At 37.4% G+C, this 15,876-nt stretch overlaps 1 protein-coding gene across 19 annotated transcripts in view; it reads right to left on the minus strand.

The window, feature by feature from the left end:
* Window positions 1–15,876, minus strand: part of NEK1 (NIMA related kinase 1) — a 94,600-nt gene that overhangs the window by 64,449 nt on the left and 14,275 nt on the right. For all 19 annotated transcript variants that reach the window (XR_005554666.1, XR_005554667.1, XR_005554665.1 and 16 more), the window contains 6 exons: window positions 14,394–14,461; window positions 14,225–14,311; window positions 11,865–11,919; window positions 10,762–10,962; window positions 8,702–8,762; window positions 8,025–8,179 (listed from right to left, as the gene is read on the minus strand). Coding sequence is in view for 15 of the 19 variants with exons in the window: in XM_039326473.1 (XP_039182407.1) it covers window positions 8,025–8,179; window positions 8,702–8,762; window positions 10,762–10,962; window positions 11,865–11,919; window positions 14,225–14,311; window positions 14,394–14,461 (627 nt within the window). In the remaining 4 variants the exon portion in view is untranslated. The remainder of the gene's footprint in view (window positions 1–8,024; window positions 8,180–8,701; window positions 8,763–10,761; window positions 10,963–11,864; window positions 11,920–14,224; window positions 14,312–14,393; window positions 14,462–15,876) is intronic.

Below are 15,876 nucleotides of genomic sequence, written 5' to 3' on the forward strand. Positions count from 1 at the left end.
TGCTCTGATTGGATGGGGGGTTGGCTGTGCTCTGATTGGCTGGGGGAGTGTTCTGTTTGGTTGTGCTCAGGTTAGTCTGAGTTGCAGAGGGGTTTAAGATTTTGGGCTGCCTTGCTATTTTCTGGCTTCACGTTCGTGGTCGTGTCTCCTCTTCATGGAGGGTGTCAGTTTGCTTCATGTATGGATTGGAGGGGTTTAAAGTGGCTAATGATGCAGCTGTGGTCTGGCTTCTGGTTTGTGGTCGTGCCTCATCATCGGTGTGGCTTTGGGTTTGTTTTTTGCGTGGATGTGTGGTGGTGACATCCTGTGTGGTTTTTGTGAGTGTGGGTCTGGTATCATTTTTTGTATTAGGGAGTCGTTTGTCAATAAGGGCGGGTTTCCAAATGGCTGGTAGGCGGGAGGTATCATCTCGCTTGTTCATGCTGTGTGGGCGTTTTTCTATCTCGATGGCTTCTCTGATTATTCTGTTATTAAAATGTTCACTTTTGGCAATGGTTCTGGTATTTTTAAAGTCAATTTCATGTCCTGTGGCTTTAAGGTGTTGGACCAGGGAAGATGTTGGTTCCTCTTTTTTGACTGAGTTCTTATGTTCTTCAATGCGTGCACTTATTCTTCTGTTGGTTTGTCCAATGTATGTGGTGGGACAAGTGGTGCATGGGATTTCGTATACTCCTTGATTTTCTAATTCAATTTTATCTTTGGGGTTTCTAAGGATGGTGGATATTTTTCTGTTTGTGCAGAATGCTGTTTTGATGTTGTATTTATGGAGGATCTTACTGATTCTGTCTTTGGTGCCTTTTATGTATGGGAGGAGGGCTTTGCCGTTTTCTTGTTCTTTGTCTTGGATTTTAGTGGGGGTTTCTTTTTGGATTAGGTTTGTAATCTTATTTCTATGGAATCCATTGGATGTTAGTACATTGGTGAGAGTGTGTAGTTCGGTTTTTAGGTGTTGTTCATCAGCTAAGCGTTTTGTTCTGGAGATGAGTGTCTTGGCTACAGAGTTGATCTGTGCTGGGTGGTGGTGTGAGAGAGCGTGCAGATAGCGGTTTGTGTGTGTTTTCTTCTGGTAGATGGTGTGTCCTAGGGAGCCATTGGATTTCTTGTAGACTAAGACATCCAGGAAGGGAAGTTGGTTGTTAGCTTCTGTTTCCATGGTGAACTGTATTTTGGGGTGTAGGCTGTTGAGGTGTGTGAGGAATTTGTCCAGTTTTTCTTTCCCATGGGCCAGATTATGAAGGTGTCGTCTACGTATCTGAGCCAGAGTTTGGGTTTGTGATCCGATTTTTCTAGAGCTTGGGTTTCAAAGTGTTCCATGTAGAGGTTGGCAGTGACAGGTGAGAGGGGTGATCCCATGGGTGCTCCTTCTGTTTGTTTGTATTTTTGTCCATTATAGATGAAGTATGTGTTGGATAGGCAGTGGTTGGTCAGATCCAAGATGTGTTTGGGAGGGTTATATTTGTTTTGAATAGCTGTCAAGGCTTCTTTGATAGGCACTTGGGTGAAGAGGGATATGACATCGAAGCTCACTAGTAGGTCGCTGGGCTGTAAGTTTTGTTTCTTTATGATCTCTATAAACTGGAATGAGTTTTTTACGTGTGAGGTGATGGATTCTGCATAGGGCTGTAGTTGTTTGGCGAGAAATTTGGCTAGGTTTTGTAGAGGTGAGCCTATGGAGCTGACTATAGGTCTGAGTGGGGTTCCTTCTTTGTGTATCTTGGGGAGACCATAGAGTTTGGGGCATCTGGATGATTTCTCTCTGGGAATGATTCTTTGCTGGATCTCTTCGCTAATAGGGGAACTCAGGCACCACACAGGTTACGTAGAAAGTAAACACAGAGCCAGTCACAAAGGACTCAAATGTCTATACACCAATGCACAGAGTATGAACAGCATACAGGATGAACTAGAAACTCGGGTTAATGAGGGCAGATATGATATTGTTGCCATTATGGAAACATGGTGGGATGAAACCCACCATGGAACACACAGCTAGAGGGATTTAAATTATTTAAAAGAAACAGATCAAATAAAAGAGGAGGTGGAGTTGCTCTCTATATAAGAAATAACTACATCTCTACAGAAATAGAGCACAACAATGATAAAAACTGTCTTGAATGCATTTGGGTCAATATAAAAGGGGGGAAAATGACATTGCCATAGGTGTATATTACAGACTACCCAACCAAACAGAGGAAATAGATGAACTTTTTGCTAGTCAGCTAACTAAGGTATGTAGGAAGCACATCACAATAGTAATGGGGGACTTTAACTATCCTGACATCAACTGGGAGACAAAATCTGCACCAAGTGGAAGATCAAACAGGTTCCTGGCAAACCTAGCAGACAACTTTGTCTTCCAAAAAGTAGAGAAGGGAACTAGGGGATTAGCCATTTTGGATCTAATTCTCACTAACAGAGATGAAATGAGAGAAGGTGTTGAAGCCATAGGAACCTTGGGAGGAAGTGATCATGCAATATTAGAATTCAACATTATGGAAGCACAAGCAATAGAACACAGTCAAACTAGAGTCTTGGACTTCAAGAGAGCTAATTTCAGTATTAGAGAGGGCTTGGGAAGGATTCCATGGATGAGAATCCTCCGGGGGAAAACAATTCAAGAAGCTTGGGAAATTTTGAAAAATGAGATAATAAAAGCACAGTCTAGCACAATACCAATAAAGAGGAAAAATAACAGCTCTCAATAGAAACCAGCATGGCTGCATAAAGAACTCTCTGACAAATTGAAATATAAAAAGAACAAGTATAGAAACTGGAAAGAGGGGCACATAACTAAGAATATCAGCAAATAGCCCAAGCCTGCAAAGATGAAGTGAGGAAAGCCAAGGCTCAGAATGAACTAAGGCTTACGACCACAGTCAAAAATAACAAAAAAAGCTTCTTTCAACATGTAAAAAATAAGAAAAAAGTGAAGGAAATGATTGGTCCATTAGTGGGTGAAAGTGGCAATAAGGTGACAAGCAACAGGGAGAAAGCAGAACTATTTAACTCGTTTTTTGCATCTGTCTTTACACAAAGGGAAAAACAGACCAACCTATCAAAAATAGTGCCATAAAAAAGAGAATAGAAACACAAGAAAAGGGAAGAAAATGGTAAGTGAGCACCTGTCCAGCCTAGACGAGTCCAAATCCCCGGACCAGATGGATTACACCCCAAGGTTCTCAAGGAACTGGCAGATGTGATCTCAGAACCACTGAACTATATTTTTCAAAGATCCTGGAGCACAGGGGAACTACCAGAGGACTGGAAAAGAGCTGATGTAGTTCCCATCCTCAAAAAAGGGAAAAAAATGGACCCAGGAAATTACAGACCTATCAGCCTGACCTCAATACCTGGGAAGATCCTGGAAAAGATAATCTAACAATGAATCAATGAACACCTACAGGCAAACAAAGTCATTACAAAAAGCCAACATGGGTTTGTCAAAAATAGATCATGCCAGACAAATCTTATTGCATTCTTTGACCAAGTGACAAAATTAGTGGATCAGAGGAATTCTATGGACATAATTTACTTGGACTTCAGTAAGGCATTTGATAAAGTAGATCACAACCTACTACTTGATAAGATAGAAAAATGTGGGGTAGACAACATCACCACCAGATGGATCCGTAGCTGGCTGACCGGCCGTATTCAGCGAGTGGTCCTCAATGGAAACGCATCTATATGGAGGGAAGTGTGTAGTGGGGTGCCCCAGGGCTCTCTTCTGGGCCCAGTGCTCTTCAACATCTTCATCAACGATTTGGATGAAGAGATAGATGGGGAACTCATCAAATTTGCAGACGACACCAAGCTGGCAGGAATAACCAACACTCCAGAAGACAGGCTTAAGATACAGAAGGACCTCGACAGACTTGAACACTGGGCACTATCTAACAAAATGAAATTCAATGGTGAAAAAAGCAAGGTTCTACATTTAGGCAAGAAAAACCAAATGCACAAGTACAGCATAGGTGGCACCTTCTCAATAGTAGTAACTGTGAGAGGGACCTCGGAGTCCTAGTAGACAATCACCTAAATATGAGCCAGCAGTGTGCTGCAGCTGCCAAAAAGGCCAACACAGTACTAGGCTGCATTAACAGAGGGATAGAATCAGGATCACATGAAGTGTTAATACCACTTTACAATGCATTGTTAAGGCCACCCTTGGAATACTGCATCCAGTTTTGGTCACCACGATGTAAAAAAGATGTTGAGACTTAGAAAGAGTACAGAGAAGAGCAACAAAGATGATTAGGGGACTGGAGGCTAAAACATATAAGGAAAGGTTGATGGAATTGGGTATGTCTAGTTTAATAAAGAGAAGGACGAGGGGAGACATGATAACAGTGTTCCAATATCTCAGGGGCTGCCAGAAAGAAGAGGGAATCAAACTATTTTCCAAAACGCCAGAAGGCAGGACAAGAAGCAACGGGTGGAAACTAATCAAGGACAGAAGCAACCTAGAACTGAGGAGAAACTTCCCAGCAGTGAGAGCAATTAACCAGTGGAACAACCTGCCTCCAGAAGCGGTGAATGCTCCAACACTGGAAGTTTTTAAGAAGAGACTGGACAGCCATTTGTCCAAAATGGTATAGGGTTTCCTGCCGAGCAGGGGGTTGGACTAGATGACTTCCAAGGTCCCTTCCAACTTTACTATTATTATTATTATTATCAATCATCGCACAGTCAGCCAGATGTTCAGTCTGGATTTGGCATTTTGTCTACCTATCGAGTCCTTACCCAGGACCTGGGATAGGCAGATGTGGATGTTTGATGGTATTACAGATATCGTCGCAGGATGGAAGCAGTTCCTAATAAGGCCGCCTTTTGCAATTGACTAATAGCGAATTTGTCAATGCCAATGGTGTTCAAGTGGTGCTCCAGTTGTTTTGGGATTGCACCCAAGGAGCCTATGACTATTGGTACTACCCTTGCTTGCTTTTGCCACAGTCTTTCTATTTCTATTTGTAGGTCTTTGTATTTTGTTATCTTCTCCAGTTCTTTCTCTTCTATTCTGCTATCTCCAGGCACTGCCACGTCCACTATCCAGACTTTTTTGTCTTTCTTATCGACAATTGTTAAGTCTGGGGTGTTATGTTGCAGGTGCTTGTCTGTTTGAATTCTGAAGTCCCAGAGCAGTTTAATTTTATCATTTTCTATGACTTTCTCTATTTTATGATCCCACCAGTTTTTGCTTACAGGCAAATGATATTTTTTGCAGATCTTCCAATGCACCATTGTTGCTACTTTGTCATGCCGCTGCTTGTAATCAGTTTGTGCAATCTTCTTGCAACAGCTTACCAAGTGGTCCACTGTTTCTTCAGCTTCTTTGCATAGGCGGCACTTACTGTCTGTTGCTGTCTTCTCAATTTTGACTTTGTATGCATTTGTCCTTAAGGCTTGGTCTTGTGCAGCCAGAATTAGTCCCTCGGTCTCTTTCTTCAATTTTCCTGCTCTTAGCCATTGCCAGGTCTTATTATTATCTGCTTTCCCAGCTATTTTTTTAATGTATTGGCCATGTAGTGCTTTGTCTTCCCATGCCTCTATTCTGTTCTTCATTTGGTCTTTCTTGTAGGCCAGTTTGTTCTCTCCAGTAGTCAGTAAGCCTTCCTGATATACTAATTTCAGTGCATCTTCATCATTGTTCTTCAGATATTCTTCCAAAGCCATTTTTTTTCTTCAACCATCTGATGTACTTGTAGCATTCCACGCCCACCTATTTGCCTTGGTAGATAAAGTCTATCAATGTCACTGCGTGGATGAAGGGCATGATTCATTGTCATTATTTTTCTGGTCTGCCTATCCATTGCTTTTAGTTCTGCTTGAGTCCAGTCCACTATTCCAGCTGTGTACCTAATGACTGGGATTGCCCAGGTGTTGATTGCCTTTATGGTATTTCCTCCATTGAGTTTGGATTTTAAGATCTTCTTCACTCTCTTGATGTATTCACCTCTAATCTTTTTCTTGACTTCAGTGTGCTTGATGTTGTCAGCTTGAAGGATACCCAAGTATTTGTAGTACTCTTCCTCATCCAGACTCTTAATGTTATTTTCGTGGGGCATCTTGATTCCTTCAGTTTTCATTATTTTTCCTTGTTTGATAGTAAGTGTGGCACATTTGTCCAAGCCAAACTCCATTCCAATATCTTGGCTATATATACGGACAGTGTTGAGCAGCGATTCTATTTCAGATGATGTTTTTCCATACAGCTTCAGATCATCCATATAAAGGAGGTGGGATAGTCTGGCAGATGTTTTTGATGTTTGATAGCCATGTCCTGAGTTATTCAGTATTGTTGACAGAGGAAACAGTGCAATAACAAATAGTAATGGTGATAATGAATCTCCTTGAAATATTCCTCTCTTGATATTAACCTCTCCCAGCCTCTCACCATTGATCTGCAACTGTGTCTTCCATTGTGCCATCGATCTTTGCACAAATTTTCTGATGTTTCTACTGACTCCTGTTATTTCTAGGCACTTTATTATCCAATCATGTGGCAGAGAGTCAAATGCCTTTTTGTAGTCAATCCATGCCACATTCAGGTTGGTCTTCCTTCTCTTGCAGTTTTCCAAGATCATTTTGTCTATTAGGAGTTGATCTTTTGTTCCTCTGCTATTGGGGCGGTTTCCTTTCTGCTCAGGTGGAAAGAGATTGTTTTCAACTAGATGCTGTTGCACTGCATCAGCTACTATACCAGTTAGTAATTTGAAAATTATTATTATTATTATTATTATTATTATTATTATTATTATTATTATTATTATTATTAAAGGCCATTAAAGAAAAAGCCAACTCAGACAGGCTCTGGAGTTAATTCATTTGCATTTTTGCTGGTAGTACAATATAGACCAGATCTAACCTAGAAATTTAAATATGGTAATGTGTAATACAATAACTTTATTTCAAATGTTGCCTCTCCTCCAAGGAGATTCATCAACCTGCACACTCTTTTATCCACATTTTTTTTATTAATCAGATGAAGTACACTAATCTAAAAATAAATGACTTGTCCAAGCATATAAGTTAGTGGCAACTGAACTTTATTCTTCTCAACCTTAATTTGATACAGTTAACTGTTAGTTGATTAAATATCCATGTCCTACTTTGAATAGAGAGGTATGAGGTTGAACAGCGAACATTTAACGTACTGTAATATATTGCCATAATGTTACAATATATTCAAGAAGACCCACTAAACTGCACTATTTTGAACTTTTAGAAGTTAAACACTTGGTTCCATTTAACCAAAATCTATTGCTTTTAGATATTATGTATTTTAGATTTTTCAGGAATATTTACTGGCAGGATTCTGAATTACTGCCATTTTAAATAAGAAACTTATATGAAAATGACACTAAGATGGAACTTCAGCATTGCTCTACTTCGCAGCTATTAACCATTAATTGACATATAGCTGCATGTAATCTTATACACTGGGTCAAATATAATGCATATTTCATCTGCAATTAAATACAAGTAAAAGTCAGTGGAAATATATATTACATATTTTGAATCAGAATTCAAATCAAACTAGATGCAAAGACTAGTTATATACTATGTTTCAATTCCTGTTAGGGAATATCATCTATCTCCAGTCTACAACAGTCCTTTCAACAGTTCCAAGAAGGTTCTACACACATTTGCACTACTCAGGTGACCATGAAGACACAGATAAGCCTCCAGGTAGCACTAATGACTCACAAAAAGAATGCAAATGACCAGCTGTCTGCAAAGAGTATAAATCTTTCCATCCCCCATTATCCAGTCAGAACTGAAGAAGTTTTTTGGATGAGAAGTGAAATGTCTTCAAAGAAAAACAAGAAAGTCCAGTTGCCTTTTGAAAAAGCATCTTTGGGATAACTATGACATGGATGACTGAGAATTTCCATAGACACTACTGTTAGGGAATTTGCAGGTGAAATTATGATACTGAAAAGTGCAATGTAAAACACTTTCAGTAATAAATGTACCCTTTTTCTATCCCCAAAGATTGAAAATTTTATTATTAAATAGGCTCTCACCTGTCTACATTTAGTTACAGGCTTCTCACAGAATTTCTTAGCTGATTCCTCAGATTTCTTAAGTATTAAAGGCACTCCGTATTTAGCAGCAGGTTTAGTAATTTTGTGAGCAGGTGCAGCAGAGGCTAAGTTTTGTCCTTGGGCTGGTCTCTTTGCTATGCAAGAGAGAATAACAATGCCAAATCTTTGCACAAAATTGGATATATAAAATATTGCTCATAGTAAAACAATATTGGGAGAGATATTTGGAAAATATTCGTTAGCCTAACCTTATACAATAAATCTTACTGATTTTCATATGCTTCAGAGGTATGTATAAAATTGAAATGTTTAAATGCATGCTGGAATCAGGGACAGACTTCACATTTCTCTTACTTTGACAAATAATGGAAAAGTTATTTATAATTTGAAGCTCCATAATGTACAAAAAGGCAAAGATGCCTTACTAAATCATCTTAAGAACAAAAGTGTAGCCAACAATAGCTTCTGTTATACAGAGATTATCCAGAATCATAAAAAGGTTTTAAATTAAAGTTCTTAACTATGTAAGATAAATAAAAGATTTCATATACACAAAGCCATTGTTATGGCTCTTAATTGCTCAGAGATCAGCTACACTAAGATTTGTTTATTAGTTGATTATATATTTAGTTAGAAATACTTAGTTTATATATTACCTGGTCCAGGATGAGGTCCAATCTTCTGAAACATTTTATGGCTGAATTCCTCTGCAATAAGCTAAAAGAACATATTTTTGAATAAAATATCAGCAATTAAAGTTAATTACAAAAATAAAACATTTAAAGTGATAATTATGCTTGCATTCATGATAGAAAAAATTGCTGATGTGAATTTGAGAATAAATTATTAAGGATACTAATATTAGTAAGTATTTATAGCTTTGTATCACATTCTGACAGCCGCCATCATTTAGTTGTTTAATTGGGGAGACCCAGATTCAAGTCTACCTTCAGCCTACATAAACATATTGGATAATTTTGGGTAGTCACTCACTCTCAACTCACTCTACCTCCTGAACTTATATCTGTGAAGAAAAATGGGGGCAATGAAATGCTATTCTATGCCACCTAATACTCTTGACAAAATATAAACCTAATATATGAACAAATTATAAAGTCTCTTATTAAAGAGTCCGCAGCCTGATTCAAAGATTATTTCTATATAAACCTGAATATTTAGGCAGAAATTCTATACATGCAAACTTGCCATACTGATACTTAATAAGAATTCCTTGTGTATTTTGAAGATATTGAATTTTGAACTGGACTTAAAATATTTCAAAACTATAACTCTCTCAGGATGCCACTAGCTAATGGTTGGTTATTCAAATTGTAATTCAATAACCTGGAAGGCAACTAGGTTGGGAAAAGTTGGTTTCAAGTAAATATTTGGTTCTAGTGAAAGAGTATATAAGTGTAAACTCAGGGCTGAACTGTGAAGGTATTACCTAGCTGAGTAATGAAACAACCAAGCAAGCAAGCTCAAAGAACACCAAGCACTCCATAAATATTTGGATCAAAATTAAGAATCAATTTTACTTCCACATACAACTACACAGCAGCAATTGTAACAGCTTTTCAAAACCTTAGGCAAAATATTGAAATAATATTCATATTTGAAATTATTATAATAGCAATTCATATTCTGTAGTTAGTTGATATTATTAAATCAAGTTCAATTTCTGGTGATTGTATGGCCAAAGTTTTGCCAGCTTGATTTCTAATAGTCATAGCTCTCTGAGGAAATTCTAATAATCTTAAATTCCATTAGTTCATTGTATTAGTTTGCTTTCCCTTTTTCTAATTTCCTCCATTTGCCAGGCATAGGTTTTTCTAATCCCACACCTGCTGACCTCATATGCCCAAAATATGCAAGCTTCTGCTTGCCAGTTATTACCTCAAGGTAACAGTTTTTATTTAGTCCAAGACTGATTCTTTTTCAAGTCCACAATTCTCTCAGTATGTCCTTCTCTCACTTGTTTTCAATATCCAGTTTTCTTAGCTATACATCACCACTAGAAAAAACTATTACTTTAACTGTATTGTCATTAACTCTTATCCATTATCTTGTCTTCAAAGTTGTCATTTCTTTCCCATCTAGAACTACTCTTCTACTTTTCCATTATCTTTCTTGTTCTCTCCTACTTTTCCATTTATCTTTATTGTTTCTTTAGTCAATAAACAAGTCTACCTACCATCTTCACTTATTCACCTTTAAATGAAGAGGCCAATTAGGCTATGTTTAGACCAGGCCTAAAATTTGATTTCCCTGCTCCTAGTCCTGTACTTAATCACTAAACCAAATTGGCTTTCACAAGGATCTTACAAAGTTCTCATGCAGTTTTCCATGTGTTACAAAACGTTCCTTGCAACTTTTCTCTTTTTTCTTCTTCTATTTGTTGACATTATTGGTTGACATATCTTTCCTTGTCCTTTCTTCCTTGTTGATGGAATTTCCTCTTTAGTCTATTTCTATTTGCCTAAGGCTTTAACATATTCCATTTTTTCCTGGCTATTATAATTGGAGGCTTTTCCTTTTGGGAAAAAATTGGGGGGGGGATCTTGCCTCTGTTTTCACAATATCTTTAAACATTTTATGAAATAGAATAATAATTGATATAATCACTGATAAAGGAATTTTTAATATTTCTTGGAAGTGAAAAATCTGAAATGGACTTTTGAACTCACTGCCTAGAACTAAAGATCCAAATACGTACCTGTGGTGTAAGAAATTTTTCAATGCGTTTAACTATAAACATTTTCTCCAATATGGAGTTGACAGATGGTCGATCCCTTGGATTTCTTTTAAATAATTGTGAAATCAGACTCCGGAGTTCATGGGAATAACGTGTAGAAACAGGAGGAAATGATCCAGAGATTATTTTGAGAACTAAATTTTTCATATTACCAGCTTCAAACTAGAGAGAAAAGTAGAATTCATTGGATTATAGCAATGCTGAAGTATACTTAGTGATATCCTTAAGTTACTTTAAAATATTTTTCAAGATATTAACTTTTTTCACCCTATAGGACACTTTCACAGATAATTTTTCAATATTTTCATATTATGTGTATAAACTGGGAATTTTTACAAGAACTAATCTAGATTAATTATACAGTAAAGAAACTGATCAGTCGTTCTGTCCTGTAGTTTCCATCATATTCTGTAATTTTTCACAAATATAGCGTGGTGACTCACCTCTCATAGTGATTCAGAAATATAAAGAATGCACTTCGCAAATATAAACTAATAAAACAGGTTCTACCAGTAGTCATGCAATTATTTCAAGGTTATATTTATACAAAGAACTGACTCACTGAAACTAGGATTTATCTCAGTAAACATACTTAAGAAGTGCAAATTGCTATAAGGAAGAAAGAACTTGGCATATTAATGTTAATTCATGCTGAAAAGTTGATGAATGAAGGATGAACATAAATGGATAACTTAAATCTTAACTTTACTAACTATAATCTCACTTTTTGTGACCTTTTCTTTGCAATATTATTCAAAGTATTTAAATGTGGGACCTGAACCCTCAAATAATACCAGCTATGTTTGGAAGTGCAAGTCATCCAATATATGTATAAAGTACAACAGCTTTTTATGTGAGAAGGTAAAATTATATAAAAACACATCATTTCTATCATTAAAGCAAAATAGTATTTGTCAGGACAAATGAGAACATAGATAAAATAACTATCTAAGGCAATTATTTATTTATTTCCCAACAGCCAAACAATTACCAAAAATATTATCAGTAAGGGATACAAATGCTCAGAATAGGTCATTCATTAAGAATATTAAACTTTAACTTACTGCATGTTTCAATGTACACATTTCATAAAGAACACACCCAAGGGCCCACATGTCACTAAGAAACAAAAACAAATAGTAAATTTACAATGTCAGCTAAAAATTCAATTTTGTCTTTGGTCCCTTCCATAAAAAAAAAACTGTGTAGGAATATATTATACATGTCAGTTGTAGCAATATAATCTATTGTCCTATGAATTTGAGAACATGGAAAAATGCCACAGTTGAAATCTATTCTGTCTTGATTCACTTAGGTCACAGGTCGGCAACCTGCAGCTCCGGAGCCGCATGAGGCTCTTTGAGCCTTCCTAAGGCTCCCAGCCTCCTCTGCCATTTGCAGAGAGAGAGACAGAGAAAGAGCTTCTCTCTCTCTCTCTCTCTCTCTCTCTCTCTCTCTCTCTCTCTCTCTCTCTCTGTGTATAAAAAAGAGAGTAGCCTCACCCTGTTCTGACGAGCTGAGAAGCTTATTGGGCGGGACTCCTGCCTTGGCTGCGTCTCTGCAGGAAGCAGGAAGCAGAAAGGGCAGGAGGGAGCTAGCTAGCCCAGCTAGGCTGACTCAGGAATTCTGGGAGTTGAAGTCCATGAGTCATAAAAGAGCTGAGGTTGCCTACCCCTGAGCTAGCCCAATAAGAATGTGTGTCAGCTTGTTAGAGAACAGCTTGAAGCCAGCTTACCAGGTGAGCAGAAGATCGGAGAGAGGGAGAGAGAGGGGGGGAGAGAGAAAGAGAGGGAGAGAAAGAGAGAGGGGGGAGAAGAGAGAGAGGGAGAGAGAAAGAGAGAGGGGGAGAGGAAAGAGAGAAGGAGAGAGGAAAGAGAGGGGGAAAGAGAGAAAGAGAGAGAGAAAAGAGAGAGGGAAAGAGAGGGAGAAGAAAGAGAAAGGGAGAAAGAGAGAGGGAGAGGGGGAGAGAGAGAGAGATAGAGACCCGTTTCACATCTAAAATGAAGGTAATGCTGCATATATCCTTTTTTACCTTATATATCTTATATACCTTATATACTGACTTTCAATGGTTAAATAATGAAATTATGGCTCAGTGTAAAATGGAGTCAGGTTGTAATCTAAGTATTATCTGCTTGCTTACTGCTTCTGTTCCACTTTTTCCTAAGTCATTTTTTAGCCTCTAGAAAGAAATAAAATTCTAAAATACATTACTAATCCCTGTTAGTGCCCTTTCAACCTTTTTACCCATTGTACCACTTTTAGGATATGGCAGCATCCGAGTACCACTAGTCGCCTAGCAAGGTGTCAAAAACTTGATGACAAAAAAAAAAGGAAAAAGTGATAAAGTACAGATAGTCCTCAACTTACAACAGTTCGCTTAGTGACTGTTCGGAGTTACAATGGCACTGAAAAAAGTGCCCCCCAAGCCACAGCCCAGCAAGACAGCGCCCAGCGGCGCTCTTCCTCCTGTCCAAGGTTTTCATTGTTGTGAGCATTTCTATTGAGGATTGGCAGTGGGATGGGGTGGGGGTTGTTTGGTTTATATTCCCCCCGTCTGCTGGGTGGTTGCAGCAGGTTTTGGTCAATTCACATGATCCCGGGACACTGCGACCATCATAAATATGAATCAGTTGCCAAACATCTGAATGTAAATCACAAGACCCTGGAGATCTGCAACATTCCAGCTGATCAGCGCTTCTTTTGGGCTCAGCAGAAGCGTCAGGATCAGTAATGCTTTCCAGCTGATTGGTCTTCTTCTGGGCTCAGCAGAAGCACCAGGATCAGCGCCGAGCTCCAGCTGGAGCCTGGCGCTGATCCTGGTGCTTCCACTGAGCCCTGACAGCCCTGAAGAACCACCAATCAGCTGGAAAGCGGCACTGATCCTGGCGCTTCTGCTGAGCTCTGACAGCCCTGTAGCTCCAGCCATCTCTCACTCAGGCTTGTGCGGTGCTGCCATCGGTTCAGCTCATTCCCCTACCCTGCTACCACTTTTCTAGAATGGTCGCATACCACCTGCCAGGTGCCAATGTACCACAGATGGTACCCGTACCACTGGTGAAAAGCCCTGCCCTAGTAAACTACACAGAATGAGATGGCTAATTATGGAGGCATATTTTGATTGTCAAATATATATAATGGTATTTTAAAATGTTTACTATACACTTAGGTTTTCTAATTCATTGCACAACATATACTGCTTTACAGAGTCAGAACTACATATTACACAGTTTTTAGTAGTTAAGAATTACATTTTTATTTCTTTATCTAAAACAATTATATTAAGACTGAATAAAAACACTAATTTCTCTACAAAGCTAAAATAAAGCAAAGTTGAATGAGAACAAGCAAGTTGAAAAAAATGATAGCACAATGAAACGTCATGTATCTATGTAGATTATAATTGAAAATAGTTACACGCTACCTTTTATTATTGTAAGGTTTATTCTCACAGATTTCTGGTGACAAATAATATGGTGTTCCTATACAAGTTCGAGCAAGTTCCACGGTACTAAAAAAATAAAATGGTATTAATCAATTAAACCACCTTAATAATATTAAAACTGAAGCAATGGGGATTGTTTTAAGGTTACCTATTCAGAACTCTAGCTATTCCAAAGTCTCCCAACTGTATTGTTCCATCTTTGGTTAAAAATATATTCTGGAGTAGAAGAACAAAAAAATGTAATATTATTATTTTTTTAAAAAATTATGCACAATAATTTGATTTTAACTTAGAATTTACAATTAAAATTAGAAACTACATTGGCCGATTATTACATATTACATATATTATTATATTATTACATTATATTATTCAGAGATAACATACAGTTTATAATGTTTAATTTTGATTTGTATTCTGTTAATCCAACCACTACAATTTTTGTAGAAATCAAAGCAATTTTGTTGTATTCAAACATGGCTACACAATGTGAAGTGCAATCCAGCAATTCAGTCCCAAAATTCTGCAAATGAATCAAACTTTTATCTTGAAGCAAATTAATGCACAGAATCAAATAATCTTTCTTTAAAAACTTATTTCACCTTATGACTTAAAATGCGTATCAGCCTCTAAGTAGAAAAAATATGCTTGATTAAACTGCAGGAGTCATCAAATTGTTTAATTATGATCAGATAACAGTTAATATACAAATAGCATATTTTTTTTAAAAAATGTTGTAGTCCTTTTGAGAGATGCAGTAAACACATGTAGGAGAAATCTAAGATAAGATGAAATAAATACTAAATATTTTAAATTAATAAAACAACTAAATTCATGATAGAACTAGGCTGCAATCCACTATGTCCAGCTGGGTGACTTTGGACCAATCACTTTCTTTCAGCCCAATGCACCTCACAGATTTGCTGTTATGGGGAAAAATAGAAGGAGAAACTGTGTTGGAGTTATTTGTAAAAATAATAATAAATAATAAAAGTATCACACAGTTGCTTCAAGACACCCCAGCTGACTCTGTATGCATGGCTGCTTTACTAACAGTGGAATTGTGCACATGTGCACAAACAGGAACAGATTTGAACCAACTAATAAGCTCTGCAAAGGATCTGTTTTAATAATTTGTTTTGTTTATGTTAAAGTATTTAGTAAAGCTCTTCTTTTAATACTTTAAATACTTAGCTATAGTCTGTACATTGTTAACCTAACTAAACATCAGCTGCATCAATTACCACTCATTTGACTTTTATTTAGGGACAAATTGTTCTTGAAAAGGTATTCTAGCCTAGAATTTTGGTTTCATGTTATGAGCTAAAAGTAGTTTAAGGCTCCCGCACTTCTGTTCATGGAAGAGGACAAAACTGAAAGTATGAACTTGGGAAACTTGCTGAAACCTGCAGCTTAAGACAGGTTTGTTTGTAACCTTATTTAAATAAATTTGCTAATGCAAATAGGCACAACAGGAAACAATGATTTATTTAAAATCTAGAACTTTAAAATCCTATAACTACACATATAAAAAGAAGTGGGAAGAAAAACCATGAGCTTGATATTTAGTACAGCTCATTTCTGAAATACTATATTTCAGCAATATAACTATTGCTTTGAACAACCACCTC

The sequence above is a fragment of the Crotalus tigris genome, unplaced genomic scaffold (genome assembly GCF_016545835.1).
Source record: "Crotalus tigris isolate CLP2741 ecotype Arizona unplaced genomic scaffold, ASM1654583v1 scf7180000024341.3516292, whole genome shotgun sequence".
In the NCBI taxonomy this organism is placed as follows: domain Eukaryota; kingdom Metazoa; phylum Chordata; class Lepidosauria; order Squamata; family Viperidae; genus Crotalus; species Crotalus tigris.